Consider the following 23,257-nt stretch of genomic DNA (forward strand, 5'->3'; position numbering starts at 1 on the left):
AGCAAACACCAGAAACCGTTTACAAGCACCGTCCAGTAAAAATGGAAATACCAACTCCTGCATATAGTCCCTATGTCCCTGGAAGTTGAAGGTAATGAGTCTACTGCTTTCTTTTGTTTTTTAATCACAACAAACTGCTTATCAATGCAGTAAAAAAGGAAAGTAGATCCGACAACTCACCCAGCTACATTCTGGTTTCAACCGGTTCTGAAGAGCCCCGTCATGCTCGTGTTAAGATCGGTCCGCCAGCAACGGCTGTTTTGTTTTCTTTTAAAAAACTCTTTCCTCGAAGAGGAAGGGTAACAAATGACTCTGGTTTAAGCTCAATAATGTAACCACAATCTACATAATAAGCAAAAATGGTTTTGTATTTCAACCTTAGTTATATTATTGCCATGCTTTAATGGATTTGTGTATTTTGAATAGATACGCAATAATATGAAACCGTTGTCATTTAGATAATAACTTTGTTGTATAATGTATTTATTACAGTTTTGCTGTAATGACTGTTATCACAGCAATATAGTTTATTACATTTCGCGTCTAGATGCATAGTTGGAACTACTTTGGGCGGATGAACAAATAATCTTGCCCTGGTCGAATGACGTGGAGCCAAATGGATATAAATAGCAAGGACGCCATTTCGTTTCACAAAACATCGACGCACTTCTTGATCTCACGTAGGAAGGCAGGCGAACGGTACAGGTTGACGGGTTTTTCTTTTTTGATCAAAAGATAATCCTAGAAAGAAGATTTATTTTTTTTATTCAATTGCGTAGCACAATATATTTACTGTTATTAGTCGTTTTTCCTTTTTTTTTTTTTTACCGTTCATTTGTTTTCACATTTGGCTCCAGTCTCAATAGACGTTATTTTTGTAATGCTTTTTTATTTATCATTATCTACCTAGTAATGACCCTATTAAGAAGCTAAAAGCGGTTACTGGGTTTTTTTCCTTTTTTTTATTAACTTGATTACCAAGCTAACGCCTAGCTTCGTGTGAAAAACGTAGTTTCAGAAAGCTTAAAATGAACATTACTTGATTATCTTTTGTTTTCTCAGACTAAATGTTTTTTGTTGAGCTTTCTACAAGAAATTGGCTTAAGCTGTTGTTTTTCGAGAAATTGTTTTTTTCAGTTGGGATTCGTAACTGCTGTAGTCCTAATATGGGCGCCGTGACGTAAAAGTTGGCAAATGGCCGTTGGTTGACTTATAATAACGCCGTGACGTAATGGGCAGAAAGTTGCGGGGAGTGGTCGGGATGTTTCAAGACGCATGCCCAACTATGGCTTTGAGCTGCCGATTGTTAACGGACAATAACTCCCCGTTTTTTAAGGTAGCATAATCTAAGAAAGCGAGTACTTGCTTTTCTGTGGTGAGCCTTTGAGTTTAACTATTTTGTCCGACTTAAATGGCTTAACATGTCTGTTAATGTTTCGAATGCAATTTTGAACTGCCGGTAAAGTTAATGAAAAAACAATTACGGTAGCATTACTTTAAAAAAACAAATAGTCGTGTTTATGTGATGAGGTTTTGAGATTTTTTGTCAGAGTTAAACGGGTTAAAATCTTAACATCGGTTAATTTTTTCGAGCTGCGATACAATTAACGAATAATAACCCCCATTGTTTACGCTGCATAACCTAAAAAAAAAAGTAGTTGTGTTTGTGTGGTGAACCTTTTGATATTTTTTATTCGACTTAAACGGCTTAAAATCCTGACATATCAGTTAATTTTTGCCTGTGGCTATTTCGAGCTACCGATTCAATTAACGAATAATAACCCTCCATTGTTTGCGATAGTATAACCTAAGAAAACAAGTAGTTGTGTTTCTGTGGTTAGCCTTTGAGATTTTTCTGTTTTGCCCAACTTAAATGGCTTAGTCTTAACATGTCCGTTAATTTTTCTAATGCCTATGGCAGTGCTGAGCTACCAATGCAGTTAACAAATAATAACCCCCATTTTTATGGCAGCATGACCTAAAAAAACAAGTAGTTGTGTTTCCGTGGCGAGCCTTTGAGATTTTTCTTTTTTGTCTGGCTTAAATGGCTTAAACTTAACGTTATATCAGTTACTTATCCAAATGCCTATGGCAATATATATTTGTCTATATACATTGACATGCAGTTTGGAGAAGACTTAAAGACTTAGAATTTATTTTTACCTATGGATCGCTACATTCCTATTATAACGCCATAAAAAAAACAGAATTGTCTTAAAAAAAGGAATGCTAACAAGGGCAAACAGAACTATTTTTTTATACCGTTGCACTATAATCAAGCTGTATTATAGTTCGGTGTATTTTCTTCAAAGAAAACTTTTTTTTCTTTTTTTTAAAAATGCAGTCAAATTTGACTCAGATTTTTTTATTTTATTTTTCTCTACTCAAAAAGAAAAAAAAAACAAACAAATGCCTTGTACAGAATAATGGCTAAGTTGTATTCATCTTGAGTGGATGGCAAGTTTAGTTCTCAATATAAAAAAAAAAAGTTTTTTTTAGTCAATTGAAGAAAAACAAAACATATTTTTTTTGACTTACAGAAGACAGAAGATTTTTTTTTTTTTTTTTTTTTTCTGGGCAAAATGGACTTAGTTAATGTGGGGAAGAATGGACTTTGTTAATCTGAAGATTCAGGACCAGCGTGGCTGCAGAATCGTAGGAGACGGGGAGAGGACCAGAGTGGGACCAGGCAGGACAGGACCAGAGACGAGCCAGGCAGGACAAGGCCAGAGGGCGTGAGAGGACCAGAGACGAGCCAGGCAGGACAAGGCCAGAGGGCGTGGAGGCAGGAGCAGAGGGAGGCGATGCGATCAGGAGGTCTACAGAGGGCACCAGAAGCACAGGGCAGAGTAGATGAGAGGCCAGCGCTGCAGCAGCTCCAGAGTGGGATGGGCACGCAGTCTCTAGCTACAGGAGTGTAAAGCGGGTCATTGGTTTGTATTTTGGGCTGAGGTATCTCTGTAACACTCAGAAGCTTGGTTTCATTACCACTTTTTATAAAACTATTGTAGAACACAATTTCTCGCACAGCTCTCTCTTCCTCTTTTCAGGCAAGCCGTGTAAAGCGTTTTGTACCGTGGTCACATCTCCTCTTGCGCTGACATGATATTGGTGGTGTCTGCTGTGATGAATGCCTTGGTTGTGTGCTGGCGAGAGGAGCTACTTGTTTGGACTTCAACTCCCTGCGATCAATAGTTCTCCCCCCCAACTGGAAGGAAAGGCAACCCAATGTCGTTTAATAGGTCTTCTGAGAAGCTTACAGCACTGGATTGTGAGAGTGGATGGTCATCTGTTCAGCCAATGCGGTGTGTTCTGCAAAACGTCATTGTCATCTCCCTGATTGGTACAGATAAGCTACAACTACCTCTTAACCCAAGTAGTGAGTCAATGCATGGAATGTACATGTGGTGTAACAATCCTGTACATAAGTAATTATCTTTGTAATATTTGCGCTCAAAATGAAATGGAATCGTTGTCCTTCGCTTTTAAAAGGGTTTGAATGGGTTCAGGGGAGGGAGGTGTGGGGTGTTTAAAATGTGTCTGGAGTTTTTCTTTTACAGGCATTCGCCCCTAAAGCAGTTCACCAGTTCAACGAAAGCCCCTGGTGGTAGCCACCCCGTACAAGTTGAGCCCATCTTGCGTACTATAGTGCTAAGGATTGGGATCATATGCAACTACCGTGATTTAACAAGGTGTAGGAAGGTATTTTGTATTTAACAAAATCAATTCAGTTTCATCATTTTCCTGCTTGGACCATTATGTTTGAAATGGGGGGGTACTTTGTTGGGGAGCTTAATGTGAGGGGGGGTTGTGGGGCGTTAATCAGTCTCTTCCTAGACTTCACAGCTCCTCATTTGCCAATATAAGAAAGGCTTGAATAGGAATCATCCAGGTGTACCCAACAAGCTTCAAGTGGACACTTTGCCATGCGGGATAGCAACTCCACAAAGCTAGTCTCCTGGATTTAGAGAAGCAGCTTTTGTCCCAGAGAGTGCGGTAACAAGTCTCCTTACTAGAAGTAATTTTATTTTTGATTTGCAGTTGCCTTGTGGGAGGGGGGTTTGTATCTTTGACTTTTGCAGATTAATGTAAAGGCCCAACCGTCACTTAAATCCACATTCAAGTCTACATCTGCTGTTGGAAGGAACTCCCCAGTACGCAGGCCTGTGGTATTCAAATACTATTTGTGGAAAATGATCCCATCCATCTCTAAATTGTATTAAGCCTTTCAGTCGAGGAAGTCCGACAATTGCTTGGTGTAACAGTATTTGTCCTGTAGTTTTGTACATATTTGTATTTGGAAGGGTTTGTGGGGAGAAGGCTTTTTTCCTTTGCATTTTTCAGTGTGCTGTGTCCCGTGTGCTTTCCAATACCCAAGACCATCAGGAACTCTCCTAACTCATTGTTTGTACAAGTTTCCTTGTGCATCGAGCGTCACGTAAGCTCACTAAATGTGTTCACATTTACTTTAACATTCATTGTTTGGCTAGATGCCTCCATTTGCAATTCCTTTGCAATTAGTTGCTGTGCCTTGTATTGACAATACGAGTGAACTATCTGTAAAGGATTTTATTTTTGCACAATAAATGCATAGCTTGTTGTGATTACAGTTTTTGGAATGCATTTGTTCTTTTTGGGGGCTTGTGTGGGGGAGCTTTTCTTGTGCTTTTTCAGGTATGACTAAAGCTTGGTGTAGAGCACGGATGTGACCTGGGCTCAAATGAAAGTGGAAATTGAAGGCAGATAAGTTGAATCATCTAATGACTTTTGGAAAGATGAATATTCATCCCAAAGTGGGCAATCTTAAGTGCACTATTAGTGCGTTGTTTATTCTTGCAACGAAAGCAACTTGCTATACTTGATTGCAGAAATAGCACTGTTGTGCTTTCTTGATAGTCTTGTGATAAGAGGAAGACACGGACGCTTCATTGATTTGACATTATCTGCAGTAAAGCATTTGGGTAAGGATAACAACAGTCAGTTCTACGATACTGTGGGGAGGGAGCAGGGATGTCTTCTCTCTTTTTGATCTTACAGAAGTCCAAAGGAAGAATGCAGTCTACCTTGGACAGCTCAGGAATTTTCCTGCCCTTTGAACATGACCTACAGGCAGTTTGCTCAGAAAGGGTCAGGTTGATCTTTGTAGTTTTAAGAAAGTAATTAGTCCTCAGCTACCAGCCCTTGTGCAACTGTGCAAGAGGCAGGTTATTCCCATTTCACTCCAATGTGCAACTGTGCAAATTTAACAAATTGAAGGTGCTGAGGAGAGCTGTGCATGGTGCAGCTCATATTTGGAGTAAAATGCAGCGCAAATGTGTTGCTTTAGTACATGCACATGTTTTGGTTGCGCGTGTTCCTACACTTTTCTTCACAGAAATCCAAATACAAGACAGAAGCACAAGCGAAGTCCTCTAACCTGGAGCATGTAGTAAGAAGCTGGCTCATCTTACCCAATCTTTTGCAATGTGTAGTAAACCAAACATCTTGGAACTGGCTTTATGTTAACCTGAAATCATCAGTAACAATGCTTTACTAGTACATACCTCTTTGGCCCTGGGGCCTTATTGCTTTGCATCTTAAAACCACATGAGTAGAACACAAATCTTTGTATTGTGTCAAATGTGTGGTGGGTGTGTTGTGTAGATCACTTTGTTTCAGATCATTCTCGTCTGTCCACTCCGATCTCACCTGCCTCTGAATGCAAAGTCATCTGTGGAAGCTGTCAACAAATGAGTGTGACCCTCTGAATGAAGCACCGACCCCTCCCTGTTCGCTTGAGCTTAAATCTGAACCCTGGCGTCCTTTGCAGAAGCCCTGCTCTTTTTGTGTTTGTGTGCCTTTTCTTTCCCTCTGGTTTCTCAGGTCAAATTGCCAAATTTCTAAATTTCCTCTGGGATGGCCTAACCTGTGATGGACACTGAGAATCCTGTCATATTAAGATCGAGAACTGCAAGCTTGTTTCTAATACTGCATCTCTTCAGTCTCGTGGGTGCTAAGTTAAGTAATTTTGGTTCCCTAGATTTTCTTTTCCCCCTCATTGCTTAAATGTGTAACTCAACATGTTGCATGCAAGTCGGCTCTGCATAACATTTAATTTGCACAACGCAACATAATTTTCATTGAATCGTTGTCAAACGTTTCAGTAGTTACCGGTAAGGGGTGTTTTGGGGGGGTGCAACGCTATTCTCTTTTTTTCCCTTCCAGATTTCTTGTTCAGCTAAACTTGCTACTGAGTCGAGCAGAGTAACAGGATGACTTGAGTTCAGCCAGCCTCTAGGGATCAAACTTAAATATGTGGAAGAATTCAACACCATTACGTACCGATGTGGTAAACCCTATTTGGCATAACCATAGTCTGGGGTTAATATGGGGGGGAGGGAAGGGGGTTCCTTAAACTGTGTTTCTTTTTTATCCCATTACAGCTTTAGAAGCATTCTTTTGGTCATCAAGTCCTGCCACATTGCAAATGGGAATGGCTTTGAGTATGAACAGGAATCCTGGTATCGTGGCTTTGTTTATATGGCTATAAATGGAAATCATGGAATAAGTCAAATACAATATTGTGGGAAACTTCTGGGATTGGGGAAACATTCTGTCTTCTAGTTTCAGCCTCATGATCAAGAGAAAAGTCCGTGGTCAACAGGATTAGAGCAGCGATGCTGAGAGGGCTTTCTTTTCCTGGAGGAACAAATCTTTGTTCCTCCAGGTTTTGCTTTTGCCCAAGTTATAGCAAGCACAAAAAAGCAAAAGACTCCGGTGGTGGCACTCCTGACCTGGTCGGGACGGGGTTCAAATCCCTGCGGTGTCTTGCTTTTAGTTTGCTGCTTGAGTAAAGCTGCTCAGTGGGAAGTGACCAACAGATGTTTAACATCTGGTTCAGTGTGGCAGGCATAGGACTGACAGGATATAATGTTAGGTGAGATTAGGTTAGGCATAGATCAATAGCTTCACTTCAATGTCAGTTTAAATTTTAATGATGGTGTTGGTTACAGGTGTTTTTCTAAACTTAAACATTTCAGTGAGAAACATGGGGGGAGAACATTTGACCATAAACCAGGCATGATCAGAGGAAAGATTCCCACAGGAGCAATGGCACAACAGAGAGCTTCAGAAAACATGGAATTTGAAGGGTAAAGGTTTTCCATGAACATTTATTTTTTCTCCATTATTGAAAGAAAGCATGCCTGTTTGGTGTGAAACATTTTGGCAAACTAATGAAATATTTGGGGAATTTAAATAATAGAAGAAATCTCCCTATTCATCATCACTACACAGGCAGTACACCTCGGAGATTTCTGTTATTCAACTGAAGGATGTGAGAATGGATGGTTGTTGCAGGACATAACTGAAGAGAATTAAGGCAACATCCCCAAACACTTCAGTAAGAAAACTTTCAAATGATGTCAGAGAAAGAAGATGGAGCTGCTAGGACAACCTGTCGACCTGCGAGTCTAATTGGAAATCATTGGCAGGGCCAGAGGATCAGACCGTACCGAGGCCCCCAGTACCTTTACAGATGTGAAGACGATTTGTTTTGAAGTTTTCCATACAGGAGACATCTTGAAGCAGATACTAACGAAACAGCTTTTCCACTATGTATTGAGTCAATTTTAATAAGTGTCTTCAATATACCGTCTCCTCCCTCCTAAGTTCATATAATCTCTTTTGATTGTTGATTTTTTTGAGATGTTAAAAATGTTATGTTTGAATTTCACATCAACTGGGCCATTAGAACATTCAATGCTTATTTTCCTATGTGGAAAAAAAGGTAAGAAAAATGCTACTATAATGCAGGAGAAGTATTACACATGAGGTAATGCAAGGAATGGAAAAATGGAAGAAAAAAATCCCTATGTGACTAAAATGCTGCTGTTTGCTATATTGTGAAAAAATTATCTGTGCTCATTAAAGACATGCAAATTTTTTGCACCTGAATGAAAATAAAACTATATTTTGTTTGGGGCTAAAATATGGCCAAATTGTCTTCATCTACTCAGTCCTGTAGATCTGTGATGAAAAATTTGGGCGTAATGATTGACGAGTGTCATTTATATTTATAAATTTGACAAACCCGTTGATTTTGTTTGTTTGTTTTTTTAATTGTGGAACATAAATTACCTATTTTGTTTAAAATTATGATAAAATGTATTTATTTAGAACTGCTTTTATCACATTGTAGCACTGTGACGCTTGTATGTTTCTTCTTTTTCTCTGTTCTTATTTTATTCTTTATAACTGCCCTAATGGAAAGCACTGTGGTTTAGAAATCATTGTTGTAAAACGCTATAGAAATACAATTTTATTGTGAGCAAAATGCTTGTTTTTCGTTTCATATATCATTGTTATATTTTCTCCTGTAAAACAGACTTATTTTTTTAAAAATTAAAATGTTTTGTATATATTAAATGTCATCTGTCCTTCTACTCCTGTCTTCATCTATTTGCTGACTCACTGCCTAAATATGTATTAAATATAAATATTTGACCTTTATTTATACAGGTTAATTCATTGATTTATTTACAAGAGAAATCTGTTTTAATAAAAAAAATCTTTTTTTTTTCTTTACAAACACAGCAACAGTAATTAAGAAAATATTTGACATTTAAATAAGCAAATAAAATAAAGGCTCAAAGTTTCATAAGATTTCTCTTTTGGTATTAAGTTTGAATAAAATATGTAGTTATTATCCACATTCAATTAATTAAATAAAGACAGGTCTGTGAAAATTATTCACCCCCTTCATATATTTCTTCAGGTTTTGCTTCAAGGACAGAAAATTTAATATTAAAGATAACCCGAGAAAATACAAAATGCAATTGTCAGGTGATACATTTAATTGTTGAGAGGAATAAACAATCAAAGCCAACCTGCCTGCATATGAAAAAAGTAAATTACCCTCTAAGCCTCAACTGGTTGTACCACTCTTGTCAACATCTGCTGATAATTGGAGGAATCTTTTCAGAATTCGTTTAATTCTCATGATTTACATTTAGAATTTGATTAGATCGTTCAAAAATGTGTTTTCATTGCTTGAGTCATTTAGACATGGAGTAGCTGGTGTGCTTTGGATAGTTGCTCAAACTGAAGAGTAGTTGCTCTTCTTGAAGAGTTTCAACTAGAGAGAAGATTTCACGATTCCATCAACATCCTGAAGCAGCAAAGCAGCTCCACACAATTACACTACAAACTACATGTTTCACTGTTGCTGTGATGTACTTTTTATAAAATAGCTTCACGCCAATTAGGAGGATAATTTCCAATAAGTTCAGTTCAACTGAATGTATCAGCTCCCTCTTACCAAAAAAAGTATCAGGCAACTTTTTAAAAAAGAAAACTGTGAGTGTATAACAAAATCTAAGCAAAATGATGGATGTTTATGTACCTGCTAAAACATACTTTAGGTAGTTTGGGGGAGAGCAGTATTCATTTCACTTTTATTTCCATTCAGTCATGGCCTTATTTGCCAGTTTCCAGAGCCTCAGTTATTGGCATCTACTTGTATTTCTTGAGTATTCCCTTTCTGGATCTTTTTGGAGTTCTTAGTAGGGGTGCACTGATTTTTGCACTGAGTTTTCTGGCCGATTGACGATTACCAATCTTTAAAAAGCCCAAACCTGCCGATTCCGATTTTGGCCTGAAATACCGATGAATAGCAAGAAAGTCACTGAGTTTGGGTCACTATTGTTAACTGCAAACATGTCGACATGACCTGGTGGGTCTGCATCCATAATAATTTTTAATTCTCTTTTAGTTTTCCCCATGTAAACCACAGTGCTGGGGAATTTCTAAAACAGCAGAAATTCTCCCTAGATAACTAAGACAAGAGACATTCAGCACTGACAAAGATCCCTCAAATTCCTAGCCTGCTGATTAACAGAGAAAAGCAAATTGTCGTCAAGATGTGAATTTAAGAAATTTAAGAAACATTTAAGTATGAAGTAAAGTTAAAATTGAAGAATCTCATAATTGGTAATAAAATCCAAATCAATAGTTTATTTATGGTAATCTTCTGCATTTTTCAGGATTAAGGCCACTGGAAAACTAATCTGACTTTAATCTCATGATTCTGTCTTTTTCCTCATGATTCTAAATTTATTGTCAGACCAGGCAAAAAGTGAATTCTGATATTAAAGTTAGAATTTTCTCTTTTTTCCAGTGTCCCTAATCATCTTTCGTAGAAATGTGGTTGCAAAAATATATATATATATTATTCTTTAAATTTTTTTTACGTACTTATAATGATTAATTTTGGTTCTTGTGACTTATTTCCCATAGTTTTTCCCATAGTATTTTCGAGAAGAGACCTGAACTGAATCCCGGAACTAATGTGCAGAAACCAAAGTTCTCGCGGAGTTATTTTTCATCCGTTCCATTTCGGGTTAGTCTTAGCCGCAGCAGCTAGCCGCCTCTGGCTGCAGTTTGTACAGGTCTGTCGCCGTGTTCCTGTGAGTGTTTGATGAGGTTGAGAAGCGGGGGGAAATGTGGTCCTTTTTCGCCAGGGATCCTGTCAAAGACTTCGCTTATGAAATTCTCCCAGAAAGCCCGGAGAAATCGGGAATATGGACTCTGCATCGGGGGAAGAGAAAGGTAAGTAGCTGCGGCAGATCGTTGCGGATCCTCCGCTAACTGTTAGCGTTAGCTTGTTTATGAATGCCTTTCATTCAGCCAAGCAGGATAAAGTAGAGTTTGACGTCTTGATAAGGAGAGTTGGCGCATTCTCAGAAGTTGTTTTGTCGCTTCAGTCCCAGTACAGGTTTATTGTTCTGGTTTTCTGTTCTCTGTCGAAGTGTGTGTAGCTTAGCGCTCGGTGTTTACTCCTGCAGAGACACGTACATCTCGCCACGTCACCTTATTTTATTCAACTTAATTGCTCCTATTTAAAACTGCTGCTGAAGCCATTGTCTTTATCGCATTTAAAAGGGTCACGTTACAGATTGGTAACAGTGTGGTCCCCACTGCCGTGATTATTATCACTGAGAAGCTGAAACCATCCTTTCTCTGTACTGATTTTTACCACAGGGTCAGATGACAGCTGGGCACCAACTTCCTCCTTCTTTCAGCCTCAATCATGATCACATTCATTCACGGTCAGCATTTCATCCCTAAACTGTATAAGTGTCAATTTAATGGTTGCCCACTTCTTGCAGACATCAGGAGATCCGGTGTCGGTGTTTGTCTACGAGGTGACTCAGGGAACAGAGCAGCAGACCCAGCTAGCCAAGGCTGCCTTCAAGAGGATGAAGACCCTGCGCCATCCTAATATTCTGGCATATGTTGATGGACTAGAAGTATGTGATTTATATGTCTTTAGACTATGTTTGCCTCAGATGTTCGGCTGTGTAACTTATGCTTTTTATGTGCATGCTTTGTGTTCAGAGAGAGGTAAGCAGTCATTTACTATTTGTCCTGTCATCTGAGAATCTAGACCGTAGATCCTTCCCTAACAGCAATTAGATCTCTTATTTATCACCTACAAAGTTTTAAATAAATGGAGGTATCCTGTTGCTATCAGTGGCTTTATTACACAGTCAGGAAATGTATAACAACATATAAAAAATTAGATAAGTGTGGAAGAAACTGTCTGCCAATATGTTACTTTTACTTCCTTTCCTTTCCCATTATCTAAGTTCAGTGATCCATTTGTTTATCTATCCTTCCATTTATTAATCAATTCTGCTTGTCTTTTATCCATTCATCTATTCCTGCCTTCATCCATTTGCTGACCCACTTCCTAAATCTATATGTCCTGTTCCTGTCTTGCCATCCTTTTGTTTGTCCATCTTCTCATCCATTCTTCCTGTCTGTCTGTTTAACAGTCTTCTGATACCCAGCATGCAGACATTTTTGCTGATTTCAGATTCAAATCATAAAGTCCATAGTAAAATTTGCTTTAAATTCATAGTGAACTTTTGTATTGGTATTTTAAAAGAAGCCAGAGTTTAGAAATATATAGGAAGTCTGTTAGGTTTTCAATGTGTAGGTGTTGAATCTTAGACAATCCCCAATGTTTGCAATCCCCAATGTTTGAATAAAGAGCTTGGTTAAAGACTGAAAAGTATTTAGGATGTTTTTCTTTTTTACTTTCTTTACATTATAACGCGCTAATGTCCTGAGACTTGTAGTCGATTCCCGAATATATATTTTTTTAAAATTCACTTCTGTAGCTGAAGCTCATTCAGGTTTGTGATTGCTCTGCAAACAATGTTTGTCTTTGAGACAAGTTTCAAAGTGACATCCACTTCAATATCAGGATTCAGGCTTTTCATGTAGAACTTGCTGTTCTACACAATCCTCAAAATGTTTCAGTTTCTCAATACCAAAACTTTTTCTGGCTTTCTAAATTTGTGTACCAATGATTTTTTTTTCCTGCAGATTACATAGAAGCTCATAAACCATCTTGGGATTTAGTATTTTCTTTTTTTGGATAAGAGTGAAAAAACTTCTTTTTCATAAAGTATATTCTTTGTCCTGTTGTGTTAAATATTAATTCTTCCACTTGACTGTAAATTTATCCATCCATCTGTACATCAATCTTTCTTCCTTCCTATTAAACACCTTGTTGTTCTGTATTTAAAACCTGATTACTGTGGAAATATAATTGATATAAAAATATAAAGCCATATAATGTTAAATAATGTTGATCAGTCATTTTATCATTTAAATTTCCCTATCTTTATTCATACGTTTTTTTAAATTTATTTTTTCAGACAGATAAGAGCCTATATGTGGTCACTGAGCAGGTGACTCCTCTCTCAGTTCACCTGAAGGCCCAGGCAGAGAAGGGGGGCGCCGGAGAGCTGGAGATCTCCTGGGGTCTCCACCAGATAGTGGTAAGAATCTGACAGGATATCAGATCCTACTCGGCCAACCTTAGTTTTGCAGAATCGTCCATTATGCGCTGAATGTCGCCTTTCACTTCATTTTCTTCCTGTCGTTTTTCTTCTCAGAAAGCTCTGAGTTTTCTGGTCAATGACTGCCACCTGCTCCACAACAACCTGGGTATCTGGGCGGTTTTTGTGGATCGAGCCGGAGAGTGGAAGCTCGGCGCCCTCGACCACTTGGCGCCTGAGCAGGGCGACCCAAGCGGCGTCTCCCTCCCCACGCCGAAGGCTGTTTACCCGGACATGGAGAAGTACGACCCGCCGGAGATGTCCAACAGCAGCGGGGAGAAATGGTGAGGAAAGAGAGGCTTCAAAGATATGTGTTATTTATTATTGATATTGATTTGGTTTTATTTTTGTTATCCAGGGTGGGGGAGGTGTGGCGTCTGGGATGTTTGATATGGGAGGTTTTCAACGGACCCCTCCCTCGGACGTCATCCCTCCGATCTCTGGGAAAAGTACGTTTGTTTTTTTTTAAGCTAGTTACAACTCTAACATGGAAGTTAATAAAGGTGATTAATCATAGTTTCTATATTGTAAACATTTTGTCTAATTTTTATTCCTTGTTATTTTTCCTTGTTTGTCTTTTATATTTTTTCCTACAGATTCCCAAGTCGCTTGTTCCCCACTACTGTGAGCTGGTCGGGGCGAATCCCCGGGCTCGACCGAACCCGGCCCACTTCCTCCAGAACTGCAGGGCTCCCGGAGGTTTCCTCTGCAACAGCTTCGTGGAGAGCAACCTCTTCCTGGAGGAGATCCAGGTCAGCGAATCCAATATTTCTGTCTGCCAGATTGAAACTAATACTTTTTCTCTTTCACCAGATCTCTGAGATATATGTAGGTTTGCTTGATTAGCGAGTCGCGAGCCTTCAGAAATGTAAACTGTCCTTCAATTTTTTTTATTCAAGGTGAATTTCTGGTGCTGATGTTAATTCAGTGATCATTCCTAAGAATGATGAAAATCCCTCCAATCTATTCCAGATCAAGGATCCAGCTGAGAAGCAGCAGTTTTTCCAGGACCTGAATGATCATCTAGACTCTTTTCCTGAAGACTTCTGTAAACATAAAGTCCTTCCTCAGCTGCTCACCGCCTTCGAGTTCGGAAACGCAGGCGCCGTCATCCTCACGCCGCTCTTCAAGGCAACTTTTAATCTCTCATCAACTTGATTATTTTCACCATGAGAGAAAGAAAACGCATTACGAACATCATTTCTCTCTCTCTGCGTTTCAGGTGGGGAAGTTCTTGTCAGCAGAAGAATACCAACAGAAAATCATTCCTGTCATAGTGAAGATGTTTTCCTCCACAGACCGAGCGATGAGGATACGACTTCTACAGCAGGTATTTCACATTCCTGACGACTGAATTAAAATGTGGCATTTGCTCCAGGCGGCACCTGATTTAGATTTCAACAGGTGGAGCTGGATTTGTGGCAAAAAAGATCTTAATTTGTGAATTTGAAAAGGTTCCGATGTTTCGTTAGGAACTCAAAATGAAGTGTATGTTCATTTCTGAACTGCACTGTAAATTTTTAAACATTAAAAGCACACTTATGAGCGACAAAATGCAGTTTAGTGAATAACGATAAACATTATCGCAGGTAAAATTAAATTATTCATCCACTTTGCTGAGTCTTTTTGTGTTTCTCAGATGGAGCAGTTCATTCAGTATCTGAACGAGGCGGCGGTTAACTCCCAGATTTTCCCTCACGTCGTCCACGGCTTCACGGACACCAACCCCGCCATCAGAGAGCAGACGGTTAAGGTACGAAGTTTACAGAATCAGACATGGCAGCCGGAGCGACGCCTCCTGCAGACTTTAATCTTCCATGTTTCTCTTCCTGGCGGCTGCAGTCGATGTTGCTGCTGGCGCCCAAACTGAACGAGACCAACCTGAACCAGGAGCTCATGCGTCACTTCGCCCGACTGCAGGCCAGAGACGAGCAGGGCCCGATCCGCTGCAACACCACCGTGTGCTTGGGCAAAATCGCCTCCTACCTCAATGCCGGGGTAAAACACAAAATGCCCTGGATGGTTTTTGTATTTAAACTTAAAAACCAAAATGTGACGATCTCAATCGTCCTTTTCGTCGCAGACCCGGCAGAGAATCCTGGTCTCTGCGTTTTCTCGAGCCACTAAAGACCCGTTTCCTGCTTCGCGTTCTGCCGGCGTTCTTGGCTTCGCAGCAACACACAACTACTACAGTGTTACAGAGATCGCCGCCCGCATCCTGCCCACGCTCTGCGCCGTCACTGTGGATCCTGATAAGGGCGTCAGGGAGCAGGTATGACCGTTGTTTACTGTGACCGGTCCGAAAGATATTTACTCACCATTTATTATGTAATCAGCAGCATTTATGGTTTATATGTTGGAAATGAAACTCACTTATTTATTGATAGTAGCAAAAACAAAGGTATGCTTGATATTTCCACTAAGATGCACAATAATATAGTAACAACATGAGTTGTTAGAACCATTTTAATTAGCAGCTCTGACAGCGTGTTTCATCAGTTCCAGCAGTTTTAACCCAGATTAACAATATTTGAACATATTTTTAATCCAGTCTCTGATCTGATGTGCCAACTCGTCTCTCTGTTTCTGTCAGGCGTTCAAAGCCATCAAGAGCTTCCTCACCAAGCTGGAGACGGTTTCTGAAGATCCAAACAAGCTGGCTGAGATCGGTATGTAACAAACTGCTCTGACCTGCACAGTCACTTCTGTCACAACTGCACTTCGTCTTGAGTCAGCCTTCACCCTTTCACTTTACTGTGAAGGAGCCAGACAAGCTCTCTTTTGTTATTGAGGTCTTCCAAAGGTTTGTTTTATAGAAATGCTACAAGTTTTTAATGTATGATCTAAATGTATCTGTAATGATTTGAGAATCTGGGTCAGTGTGTTAGATGTTTTATGTTTATATACAATCTCAGTTTTTGAGAAAGATGGGAAGCATTGCAGCTGATTCAACCTTTGAACTGGTAATATTTTAAATGCAGCTTTGATTCAGCCAATTTGATTTGGAAACATGTTTCTCTTTTGCTTGATTTTGTTTTTTTTGTAATTATTTTATTACATTAATTATTTTTATTTTGATCTATAAGATGCCAAATATTTCCACTTAACTATATTTTGATCCATCTAATGATAGTTAGACAGTTGATAGTTATTTAATTCTTTTCTACTCTTGTAATTTCTTGTGCGGCTACATTTTACCTTACTTGTGTAAAATCTTTGGCTTCTCTAACTACCTCTATCGATTTAATGGATGTTCAGGTTTACATGTTGAGAAAACATACCTACATTTATTATAAAGGTCTTTTTTGACTTATTTTTATTTTTAAGATTTTAAGAGGTTGATGTTGCAGCTGAACTTAGTTTAGGGTTGGGATAGTTTCAGTATTCAGTTTTTAAAAGTGTGTTAATCTGACTAGAGTAGCTTTAAAGGATGTGGAAGAGGTCAAATTTACCAGTTTCAGACTGGTTAGTGAGGAAGTAATAATAATGTAAATGTACTAATGTATCTGTTCATCAAAAAATGTAAAGGGGAAAAAAAATCTCTGATTTCTGGATTGTCGTTCCTGCAGAGAAGGATGTGGGATCGAGCGCTCAGCCTGCAGGAGCTTCGTCCAGCTGGGCCGGCTGGGCCGTGACCGGCGTCTCCTCGCTCACCTCCAAGCTGATCCGCAACAACCCAGGAGCCGAGGGCAGCGCCGCCGCCGAGGGCAGCGGGCCGTCCAGCGGGCCGTCCAGCGCAACCAGCCCCACCAGTGTCACTGATGGAGCATCAACCTTAAGCAAAGGTACAGCTTTTTTTTATTATTAGAATAAACTGAGAATGGACTGCATTACATTGTAATAAAGCTCTACTATGCACAAGGTTCTTATTGAAGTCCTTCAAGATTATTGAATTTTAATGAGTTGTATTTAGTCCAGCCCAGTTTTATTTATAAAGCACTTTTAAGAAAAACAAGGGGACCAAAGTTCTGATCAGACAAGTAAAAACATAAAAGAGAATAAAATGCAAAAATATATTAAAAAGACATAAAACAGCTAAGCAATTACAATTTGAAGAACAATTAAGGAAGAATCAAATAAATGTTCAACATTTCAAGGTTTGCAAAGTGTTTGAGTTCTGTGTAAAGTCCTTGAAAGTGTTTGATATTCAAACTGCAGTTTTGTGAGCCTGCGTTTGTAAAGCATTATTTGCAGTTGAAACCAGATATGTACATTATTGTCTGTATTATGTACAGATAATAAAAAGGCAAATACTCATTTTGTTTCCCCCTGTTTGAAGTTTAATCAGACCTAATTTCTCTTGTTTTAGGTTAGTTAGAATTACCAGAACTATTTCTATTTGCTAATGCCAGAAAACCTAGCAAAAAACGTTGTTTTATTTTTTTAGATTTTTTTGTAACTTTCTTGGATCAGTCAGATAATTAAAACATAAAATGTTATATTTCAGATTAGCTTGTCCCTGCTGTAGAATATAGAATACTATGACAGTATGTTATTAATAAAGCTTTTATCTTCTTCAGTTCTTTTTTGTACTGATTTTTTTTATTTTCAAAGTGTGCCACTGGAAAAGATTGAGAACTTTTTCTTACAAATGTTTGAAAAGTGCTTGAATTTTGCTGTGGGAAATATGTATTTGGTGTATTTTGTCTGACATGATGATGATAATAATCACTTCTATTCTCGGGTGCAGAAGATAAAACCCAACACTCCTCCTTGTCTCACCACGGTGCGTCCGATCGTACCAACCAGTCGCCGACACCTGGAGCAACAGACAACGATGAAGAGCAAATCGGAGACCGCTGGGACGATGAAGAGGACTGGGGTAGCTTAGAGGTGCATTTATTACTTCTGACGGTGCGTTGTCAAGGCGCTGTACGTTTTGAGTTTGTGAATCACTGAGTCTTTTTCTCCAGGAACCGGAAAAAGCTCAGACTGATGACTGGAACACCGACTGGTCTGGAGCTGCATCAGTCAAAAAGAAAGCTGCTGATAGAGGAGTACGAACCATTTATCCTGAGGACTGTTTCTACGGTAACGATGGTGCTTGTTTTAAAGCATTTTCTTTCGATACGTAGGCTGGACGATCGTCCGCCTCCATGGCGATGAAAAAGCAAAGCTCTGACTGGAGCAGCTCCGGCTGGGACGCCGACGACAGCTGGTCCAACGAGAAAGAAGGCCAGGGTCAGAGTTCAGCGGGCGAGGAGGGCTGGGGCAACGACTGGGGGGAGGAGGAGACGGACGTGACGCCGGCCAGTAAGAACCTGCCGCTGCCTGAAGGCGTCCGGCTCGCCAGCGAGTACAACTGGGACAGCAGCTCCGGGAATGGCGCCACGCAGAACGACCTGTTCGCCAGCGTGTCTCAGAGAAACACGGCTGCTGCCACGGTGAGGTCCCAACAGGAAACAAACAGGAGACGCAGGAAGATTGAACGTGTCTTGGATGTTTAAATCTGTGTTTTTCAGCTTCAACACTGATGGTTTATATTTTTCTACTTTCATTTGGTTCTCAACTCCTTCTAAAAACAGCCCAAGCGCTTAAAAAAACCTCCCAAGCTGATATTTTTTGGAAAATGAGCCATTTGAATCACAATCAAAGGGAACTGTGGTGTTACCTAGCAACCCCAGGAGAGCCCAGCCCCGTTACCCAGCAACACCAGCAGAGTTCCAGCATGTTTAGTCAACTGATTTTGTGTTTTATATCTAACCTGCTTAACTTGATTTGATTTTAAATTTCAGCTGTAGCAACCTTTCTCTCAGAGCTCATTTTCAACGTTTCTATTTTTATTTTAAAACTTCCTATAGATTAATACACATTTGTCATACATTAAGTAGTCGTGCTACTTTCCATTTTTATATATTTTTATTGGATATTGTCAGTTCACTATTCAAATATTACCTCGTTGTTAAACTCATTGTTACAAATACGGTATTAAACATCCAGCAGCTCATTTAAATTGTAAACTAGGCTACAAAATTACTATATTATTGAGCGCTCCAGTATATAAACTGTACGACTAAATGAAACAGAAAAAAAGAAGTTGCACATTTATTGGTCTCATTTATCAATATTTATGTCCATGTTGAAACATGAGATATTTAGACATAAATATCGTAATGCTGACATAAACAGTACAGTAGTCCAGCAGTAGACCAGGAAATGTCACTGATTGTTGTCTTCACCTTCCCACTGACACGAAAACCACTAAAGTCTTCAGTGTTGAAATTGAACAGCCACACACTGGAACTGGGCAATTAATCGATTTTATAAATTTGTAATTGAAAGGTTTTTCTAAATATGATGAAAGCAAATATAAAAAAAATTACAATGAAACTTGTTCACGAATTAAACTAGACTGATACTAATAAGGTGAAAATGAATTTAAGCCAAAATGATTCATGTCTGCTTTTTGTTGCTCTGGATTTTCTACCAAGGCAAGAAAACATGTTTAAAATAATGCAGTTTAAGCTGTAATGACTGCTTTAAGTAAAGTTTGCTTTTACTTGAAGTGTTCCACTACGAATAATTTTGGCTGAATAATTTAAACCCCCAGCTCCGTGGAGTTCCCACTCGGTGATGATTTGTTTTGTCTCTCGCCGACAGGCTGGAGACGGCTGGAGCTCAGAGACGACCGGAGACTGGGGCACCGAGAGCTGGGAGTCAGTCGAAGGAGGCCAGAGTGAGTCCTTCAACTCAAATCTAATCTTGTGTTTTTACTCAACATGTCCTCAAAATGTTCTGTTGCTTTGCTTCTGCAATTTAACTCTTTGGTTCCTCAGTCTCAGATCTAGAGTCACATTTCCACTAAAAGAAATATACATTTTCAGAAGGGTTGCTTAACATTTCAGGATATCAGGCAGAAATAAGATCTTTTTTACTCTGTTGTCTGATTAAGTCAGAAATCTGAGCTTGGTTTTGTGGAACAAGGTAAAAATATTTCTAGTTCTTTTTTTTGCAGCCAACTCATCTCAGGTTCTCAAGGTTTAAGATAAAAGTATCTCAGTTTAAGCCTGGCAGTAATAAAATATGTTATAAAACAAATCTTGAACATTTTCACATTTTTGTCACATTGCCACAATATATAGCACATTGTACTGAGACGTTATGTGATGGACCAAAATAAAGTAGATCATAATTGTGAAGGTAAATGATGCATGACACAATTTTCAGCGTGTTTTAGGAATAAAAAGCTGAAAAATGTGGCTCACGTTTGGGTTTTGTTTTTAGAACCAACAAAAATGGCTCAGAAATGCTGTCCAAAAATAATTCAATTGTTTTTTTGTGTGATTTTTAAAAGCAACCTACAACCTCTATTGAATCCATATATACTTTCAAATCATTTTGTGCCAATGTTGCAGTAAAACTATTTCCAAGGGAAATCTTTAAATAAACATTAGTGTGATTCCTAATGAAGTCATTATCTTATTCTGCTTCTTATACATCTGTAACACTGAATCAGTTATAATTAAAAACACAGATTTAATATCAATAGGTCCGAGTCATAATTTTCCACATTGACTTCATATTAAATGGACAGAACTGAAAATGTTCGTATGACGTATAAACGTCTGCTTTTCGTCGCCCAGATCTCAGCAAGGCGGAGCTGTCGAAGAAGAAACGAGAGGAAAGGAGGAAAGAGCTGGAGGCCAAGCGGGCGGAACGTAAAGCTGCTAAAGGTCCTCTGAAACTCGGAGCACGCAAGCTGGACTGATTCTGGTGGAACAGGAGGGCTGGGACACGGAGACCGGAGTCCAGCAGTGGACAGAGTTTCCACTAGCAGCCAGTAAAGAAAACTGTGAACAGTTCCTTTAACAAACGAAGGCTTGGATGCTGAAACAAAGGAGGATTTTCTGTCTTTTCTCATTAAAAGACTGATGGAAGTTAAGATAAAGACAGAAATGTGATGGAAAATCCAAAGAGACTTAAAGCAGGATGCATTAACAAAATGAATCATTAAGTTGCTGTTGTACAGTAAATGTATATACCCTGTGCATCATGTGTTAAATTACTTTTTTTTTTTTTAAAGAGAGATATGTATAACATACAGAACGTCCTGTAAGGTTTCACTGAATGTCTTTCAGTGCGTTCTGTATTCATACACATGGATAAGACTGTTTTTAGTTCATCTGTTCCAGATTTTAGACTGAAAATCAGTCCATGCATGCACCTGTGTGGCCTAGCAACAATCTCCATTGCAACAGATTACGTTCTTGTCTTCACTTTGCACATATAGCACTGTATTTACTCTGTGAGAGCGGGCACAGCTGACTGGCTGCAGGCATCTCAGTGAAGCCTTCTTTTGGATCGATAATGAATCAGCGTGAGCAAATAGAAAAGCAGAAAGATGTTCATTTATAGTAGAAACTGTTTACATTTTTCCTCGTCTAATGGAGGATTTAAGATTCCAGCAGGGGTCGCTGCAGACACAAAAAGGAAAGTGCATCCGTAGTAGTTTGGTCAGGGTGAAATGTACATGTTGTACTGTTGTGCCTTTTTATTTGGCTGCAGAGCTACTCTAATAATAAACTCCCAAAACTGAAATCTTCACCATCAAACACTTTGGCTCCTAAACTTCTGAACTTTAGCGCACTCTGTTTTTAACTCCTACTTTCATTGTAGCCTTTTATCTTCTGTTTCTGTCACGGTTTGTACTGATTGAAAATCCTGTGTCAGGGACACAGTCAGGTGCAAGACGCTAATCTGTAAGAAGCTGTGTGGTTTTGGTCTGAAGAGGGTCACTGGTCAAATCATGGTGCATGTGTGCTATTCCAAAATAAAAACAAATACTCAAAAATTATACTTCTGTGCAATTTGGTTTATGTATTTTTTTACAGAGTCAAACTTTGCTCTAATTTGTCAAAGTGGTTTAAGTGTTTTGTCGGACTAAACAATTCGCTGTCTTACAGTAAAACAGTTTTGTGAAGAAGAATCAAAGTCAGTTTTTAAAATTCTTTATGAATAAATATCTGAAAAGTGTGGTGTGCATTTGCACTTACCCACCCTGAGTGAATACATTGTAGAACAACCATTTACATGTACCAATCTTTTGGTTTATGATTCCAGGAGTGACAATCCCACAGGATGATACTACCACCATCATGTTTCAGCATGGAGAAACATGATCTATGAAGATTTCCTGTGGCTTGTCAGTGAGATGACTGACATGCCACAGGAAATGGTATGCTTACTAGATCTGGGTCTAAGGAAATTCTCTGTGAAGCCTAAAGGTGGGTTAAAAACAAACTATACAGTTTTACCTTAAGATTAGAAAATAACAGAAACATTGTGGAGTTTTACTTGGTCATAGAAAAACTGCACTTGTGGCAAAACTTCAAGACAAAATGTTAACTTTTCCATTAGTGTCATTTCAAAATCAAACTAAATGGTACATTAGTCACACTGTACAAAAAGAGGCTTTTTTATAGAAGATAAGCAAAGTCATGTATTTAAAACATCTTAGTTGTTTATGATGCCATCTTTTTTTCTTGAAGGATATTAATGATCTTAAAAATCAACCTCCCACTACAATAGATTATGATATATTTACACTGTGAAATTTCTTCAGGGTTATAAAATATGTCTATAAAGTACAGAGCCCTCCAGGGGACATGGGAAATTGTTGTTGTTTTTTGCATTCCCTCGCAATACTGTACTGATCAGTTCATGCGGCATAATTGAATACTGTAAGCCTTTCTTACAGTGGCCGCCGTACTTTCTGCTTTAATATAAGGTTATGTGAGGTTTTTCTATGAATGTTAATATCTCGTTGTGAAATATCTCACATTTTATATGCCAGATATTTCCTATGATATAAACAGAAACTTTCCTTAAGTAGGAAAGAAATAAAAATACATCCAAACTATTTGGACTATTTCTGAGTTATTATCGTGGGTAATAAGTCATCTGACAGTTTTGTGTCTCTGTTGTGTTTGTAGTCTGAATGGTTTAAAGGGCTGCTTTCAGTCCCGTCTTAGCCTTAACAGACATAAACATGCAGTAAAAAAAAATTGATTTTCAATCAGTGTTTTGCACCAAAGAGTTAATAATAATAAACAAGTTTTCACTGAGGCTCCGGAAAAGCCATATGAATGAAATAAGTAATTATTGATATGATAGGAGCAGGAGGCTTTGACACCTGGGTGGTGTGTGTGTCGATGTGGGCGTGGCTATCATCAAGTATGAATGGGAAGGTTACTGACCTGCTGGCTTTGTGTGTGTGAGGAAGCGGTGAGCCGGGCGGTCAGTCCTTGCAAAGTTTGGAGCAGGATAATCAAAATGGAATAAATCGATAATTGTGACAGAACAAAGAAAAGGTTTGGAGTTGATTGATACACGGACAGATGAGATTCCCCGAGTTAACCCAGTGCGGT

At 38.9% G+C, this 23,257-nt stretch overlaps 1 protein-coding gene and 1 long non-coding RNA gene across 3 annotated transcripts; both read left to right on the forward strand.

The window, feature by feature from the left end:
* Positions 1 to 633: 633 nt before the first annotated feature.
* On the forward strand, positions 634 to 8,423 carry LOC114139254 (uncharacterized). Its single transcript, XR_003594406.1, has 2 exons — positions 634 to 7,130; positions 7,276 to 8,423. It is a non-coding gene; the product is annotated as an uncharacterized LOC114139254 (long non-coding RNA).
* A 1,938-nt stretch (positions 8,424 to 10,361) lies between these two features.
* Positions 10,362 to 21,686, forward strand: scyl1 (SCY1-like, kinase-like 1). Of its 2 annotated transcripts, none has more exons than XM_028009359.1 (18): positions 10,362 to 10,587; positions 11,148 to 11,288; positions 12,708 to 12,830; positions 12,948 to 13,174; positions 13,249 to 13,339; positions 13,487 to 13,642; positions 13,863 to 14,021; positions 14,113 to 14,220; positions 14,530 to 14,643; positions 14,733 to 14,888; positions 14,974 to 15,162; positions 15,484 to 15,559; positions 16,460 to 16,675; positions 17,575 to 17,723; positions 17,804 to 17,887; positions 17,966 to 18,274; positions 19,491 to 19,566; positions 20,474 to 21,686. In XM_028009359.1, exons 1-18 carry the CDS (start codon positions 10,480 to 10,482, stop codon positions 20,596 to 20,598), a joined length of 2,607 nt encoding a protein of 868 aa, XP_027865160.1. In that variant the 5' UTR covers positions 10,362 to 10,479; the 3' UTR covers positions 20,599 to 21,686. The 2 variants fall into 2 exon arrangements, with proteins under 2 accessions (XP_027865160.1, XP_027865161.1); XM_028009360.1 differs by having other exon boundaries at positions 17,581 to 17,723.
* The last annotated feature ends 1,571 nt before the right edge of the window (positions 21,687 to 23,257 follow it).

The sequence above is a fragment of the Xiphophorus couchianus genome, chromosome 23, assembly GCF_001444195.1.
Source record: "Xiphophorus couchianus chromosome 23, X_couchianus-1.0, whole genome shotgun sequence".
NCBI classification, from domain to species: Eukaryota; Metazoa; Chordata; class Actinopteri; order Cyprinodontiformes; family Poeciliidae; genus Xiphophorus; species Xiphophorus couchianus.